Below are 4,893 nucleotides of genomic sequence, written 5' to 3'. Positions count from 1 at the left end.
CCACACTCATTACATGTGAAAGGTTTCTCCCCTGTGTGGGTCTTTTTGTGACACTTAAGGCTTCCTTTAGATGTGAAACATCTCCCACATTCTGTACACAGGTGAGGTTTCACAACTGTGTGAACTGTGTGGTGTTCAAGGAGATGCAAATTACATGTGAAGCTTTTCTCACATTCTGTACATTTGAAAGGTTTCTTATCTGTATGAATCATTTGGCTAGACTTAAGACTTTCCCCTTCTTTTAACTGTTTTGAAAACTCAGTAAATGTGTGTGGTTTATCCTCTGGGATAATCATTTCACTAGATAAGTCATAAATGTTGTCCTCTTGTTTGATGACTAAATTACTCTCTGTACATAATGATTGCTGCCCAGTTCCTGCCAATTCTCCATCTCCTTTAAATATCTGCTGTGATTTCTCTGTACATGTGAAAGGCTTTTCCCCTGTGTGAATCCTTTCATGATTTTTCAGATGACTTATTTGTGTAAAACTTTTTCCACACTCTGTACATGTGAAAGGCTTTTCCCCTGTGTGAAACCTTTCATGCTTTTTCAGATCATTCATTTGTGTAAAACTTTTTTCCACACTCTGTACACATGAAAGGCTTTTCTCCTGTGTGAATCCTTTCATGCTTTTTCAGATCACTCTTATGTGTAAAACTTTTTCCACACTCTGTACATGTGAAAGATTTCTCCCCTGTGTGGGTCTTTTCATGAGATATGAGACTTCCCTTGGATGTGAAACATTTCCCACACTCATTACATGTGAAAGGTTTCTCCCCTGTGTGGGTTTTTATATGATACATAAGGCTTCCTTTAGAAGTGAAACATTTCCCACACTCTGCACACATGAAAGGCTTTTCCCCTGTGTGAATAATTTCATGAGTTTTCATGAAAGGTTTCTCCCCTGTGTGGGTCTTTTCATGATATATGAGACTTCCCTTGGATGTGAAACATTTCCCACACTCTGTACATGTGAAAGGCTTTCCTCCAGTGTGAATCCTTTCATGATTTTGTTTTACTCTTTTGTGTAAAACATTTTCCACACTCAGTACATGTGAAAGGCTTTTCCCCTGTGGGAAACTTTTCATGCTTTTTCAGATCATTCATTTGTGTAAAACCTTTTCACACTCTGTACATGTGAAAGGCTTTACCCCTGTGTGAATCCTTTCATGAGTTTTCAGATAATCCACTTGTGTAAAACCTTTTCCACACTCTGTACATGTGAAAGGCTTTTCTCCTGTGTGAATCCTTTCATGAGTTTTCAGACAATCCACTCATGTAAAACCTTTTCCACACTCTGTACATGTGAAGGCTTTTCCCGTGTGAATCCTTTCATGAGTTTTCAGACAATCCACTCGTGTAAAACATTTTCCACACTCTGTACATGTGAAAGGCTTTTCCCCTGTGTGAATCCTTTCATGATTTTTCAGATGACTTATTTGTGTAAAACTTTTTCCACACTCTGTACATGTGAAAGGCTTTTCTCCTGTGTGAATCATTTCATGACTTTTCAGATTACTCATTTCTGTAAAACACTTTCCACACTCATTGCATATGAAAGGTTTCTCCCTTGTGTGGGTCTTTTCATGAGATATGAGATTTCCCTTGGATGTGAAACATCTCCCACACTCATTACATGTGAAAGGTTTCTCCCCTGTGTGGGTCTTTTTGTGACACTTAAGGCTTCCTTTAGATGTGAAACATCTCCCACATTCTGTACACAGGTGAGGTTTCACAACTGTGTGAACTGTGTGGTGTTCAAGGAGATGCAAATTACATGTGAAGCTTTTCTCACATTCTGTACATTTGAAAGGTTTCTTATCTGTATTAATCATTTGGCTAGACTTAAGACTTTCCCCTTCTTTTAACTGTTTTGAAAACTCAGTAAATGTGTGTGGTTTATCCTCTGGGATAATCATTTCACTAGATAAGTCATAAATGTTGTCCTCTTGTTTGATCACTAAATTACTCTCTGTACATAATGATTGCTGCCCAGTTCCTGCCAATTCTCCATCTCCTTTAAATATCTGCTGTGATTTCTCTGTACATGTGAAAGGCTTTTCCCCTGTGTGAATCCTTTCATGATTTTTCAGATGACTTATTTGTGTAAAACTTTTTCCACACTCTGTACATGTGAAAGGCTTTTCCCCTGTGTGAAACCTTTCATGCTTTTTCAGATCACTCATTTGTGTAAAACATTTGCCGCACTCATGATATGTGTCTGGTTTCTCACCTGTGTGAATTTTGTAGTGTTCTAGTAGAGGGGACTTCCATCTAAAGCTTCTCTCACATTCTGTAGATTTGAAAGATTTCTCCTTTGTATGAATCATTTGGCTAGGCTGTAGACTTCTCCCTTCTTTAATATGATTTGAAAACTCAGTAAATGTGTGTGGTCTATCCTCTGGGATAATAATTTCACTAGATAAGTCATAAATGTTGTCCTCTTGTTTGATGACTAAATTACTCTCTGTACACAATGATTGCTTCCCAGTTCCTGCCATTTCACCATCTTCTCTAAATATCTGCTGTGATATCCCCAATGTTTGTGAATAGTCATTAGTGTCTAAGACTTTTGGAGTTTGCGGTATCATTCTGATGTTTCCTGTAGTGAAGGATGGATATGAACTATTCAAGTGTTTGTCTACATAAAAAGAAATGGAATAAAGACAAATTAGAATGTTTATCAATTTATAATATAATCCATCTCAATAAAAAACATTTTTTTTTACTCAAAAAATGTCTTCCATTGTTAATCTTTTAATTTACTTACCTGTAAATCACAAATTAAAAAGGATGACATAGAATGTAAATATTACTACATCATAGAAAACTAAATTACTGATTACGGATGAAAATAAGTTATAGGGTCGCATTAAACAAGGTGCGTGTGGATAATGTTCTCAGCCAGGGAACAAGTACATCTGTATTCTGGGCAAGAGAGGTGGCATCTACCATCCTCATTTAACATTGCACAAGCAACTGCACATTTAGCCCTGCCCAGCTCATGCTTAACAAGTTGGGTGAGAACCTGATGCCGTAATCATCACAGACTAATCATCAGTGTGAGATGTTTTGAGAGGGTAAGAAGCAGTGACCGTATGATAATCTTTAGCTTTTGGCTGTGGTTCCATTTATATAAACAGCCAAAAACTTTATTAGTTTCATAATACTCACTGTAAAATTAAGCACACAAATCAGTGGTGGTTCTGGGGTGGGGAACACTGGGGAGATGTGGGTGTTCCACAAATGGGAACAAGGAAGGCATAAGTGTAGTTGTGGGAGTTCCATGAGTGAGGTCAGGGCAGGGGAAGGTGGAATTGCCGGTGTTCTGAGTAATGTACCAAGTCAGGGAGTGAGGTTAGGCAGTTGTTGGACATGATCTGTCTAAAAGAACAGAGGGGGGAGTAGTTTTTTTTTACCCAACTCCTCAGCCCAATGGAGGTTGCTCCTTCATTATAACGTCACTGACACAAATGTGCTTAAAGATGCAGATATAAATATAATAGTTTATATTTGTTTTAAGAGTGATCTATTCTATTTTCCCAGTAATTAAAGTGTAGGTAAACTTTGCACAATGCTATTAGTGGCAATGCAAATACTTGTAAAATGAGAGGTACTTTCATTCATCAATTTTATTATTTACATATATTTACCTAGTTATAATCCGTTTTATTTCGGTTTCTAATCTTTTCAAAATCAGCCCGTTTTTTTTTTTTTTTCTTGTCTGGTCACGTTCTTTAAACATCGAATAGTCAGTCTGGCCATTAGGCGGCCGTCATTTGACATCACACTATTGCTGGACGTTCTGCGCATGCGTTACCATTATTTCTTTCACTTCCTACCCGGGCTCACTCCAGTTTAGCGCATGCGCAATCACGCTAGAGACCTGAATATATTTACTACGTAAAGCAAATTGAAACAGTATCAGCGTCTGCAAACAGTTTGGATTACATATTCAACAAGCGCTGCAATTTCGTTTCATTCGATCTCAAGTAAGTGGTATATTTGGTAAACACTTATTATGGTTTGGACATTACTATTTTATTTTTTCGGTCACGCAGGCGCAAATCGGTTGTATGTGGAATGGTGCACATGCGCAATTGTTCCGGCAATCGGGAACGCGCATTTGAAGTACGTACAGTGCGGGTGGGACCACTCTGTACGTAATATAGGCAATAATCCGGAAATACATGGAGGGCGGAGCTAGGAACGGCCGGGACTGTAAATATAAAGTGTATTGATAACAATAATATATATACTAATTAAAAAAAAAAAAGTTGTGATCATACTATATATTAGATGAGGAATAGAATACAGGCTGCAAAAACTAAAAACTTTACCTTAACTTTAAAGTCAGCATAATATCTATTTTACTCACCTAACACATATGAGTTCATGCTGATAACAGGCTCCAATGTCTGTGCTCAGGAAGAAGGTTGCCTTATTCACTCCAGTTACATCAATACCTGATATCTCTCAGTGCTCTGGCCGTGTCTGTAAAAAGTATATTAAATGGTTTAGACAGATAATAATAAATAATGGTTCTGATTAACTGTACGTATGGTATAAATAAAGGCACACACAACAATTCATGTGATACAGATCAGCTGATTAGGTTATTACACATGTGCTATTGATTCAGCACAAGCATTTAGTACAGTTAGCTCTGTGGGTGCTATCAGGGCCGCCACTAGAAATTTTGGGGCCCCTGACTTAACCATTCATCAGGGCCCCCCCTCCATTGACATGTGCAATTTTTGACCAAGTAACTAAAACGTATATGCACTTTATTCTTAAAGGGACAGTCTAGTCCAAAATAAACTTTCATGATTCAGATAGGGCATGTAATTTTAAACAATTTTCCAATTTACTTTTATCACCAATTTTGCTAT

General features: G+C 37.6%; 1 protein-coding gene across 1 annotated transcript; it reads right to left on the bottom strand.

Annotated features, from left to right (window-relative positions):
• Positions 1 to 741: 741 nt before the first annotated feature.
• On the bottom strand, positions 742 to 1,836 carry LOC128661298 (gastrula zinc finger protein XlCGF26.1-like; the record flags this gene model as incomplete). Its single annotated transcript, XM_053715568.1, has 2 exons — positions 1,350 to 1,836; positions 742 to 1,019 (listed from the first exon to the last, which is right to left on the bottom strand). Coding segments are annotated over exons 1-2 (765 nt in total), but the record flags the coding sequence as incomplete, so codon positions are not given.
• Positions 1,837 to 4,893: the final 3,057 nt, after the last annotated feature.

The sequence above is a fragment of the Bombina bombina genome, chromosome 5 (assembly GCF_027579735.1).
Source record: "Bombina bombina isolate aBomBom1 chromosome 5, aBomBom1.pri, whole genome shotgun sequence".
Classification (NCBI taxonomy): Eukaryota; Metazoa; Chordata; class Amphibia; order Anura; family Bombinatoridae; genus Bombina; species Bombina bombina.
This window is presented reverse-complemented; position numbering and strand designations above follow the sequence as displayed.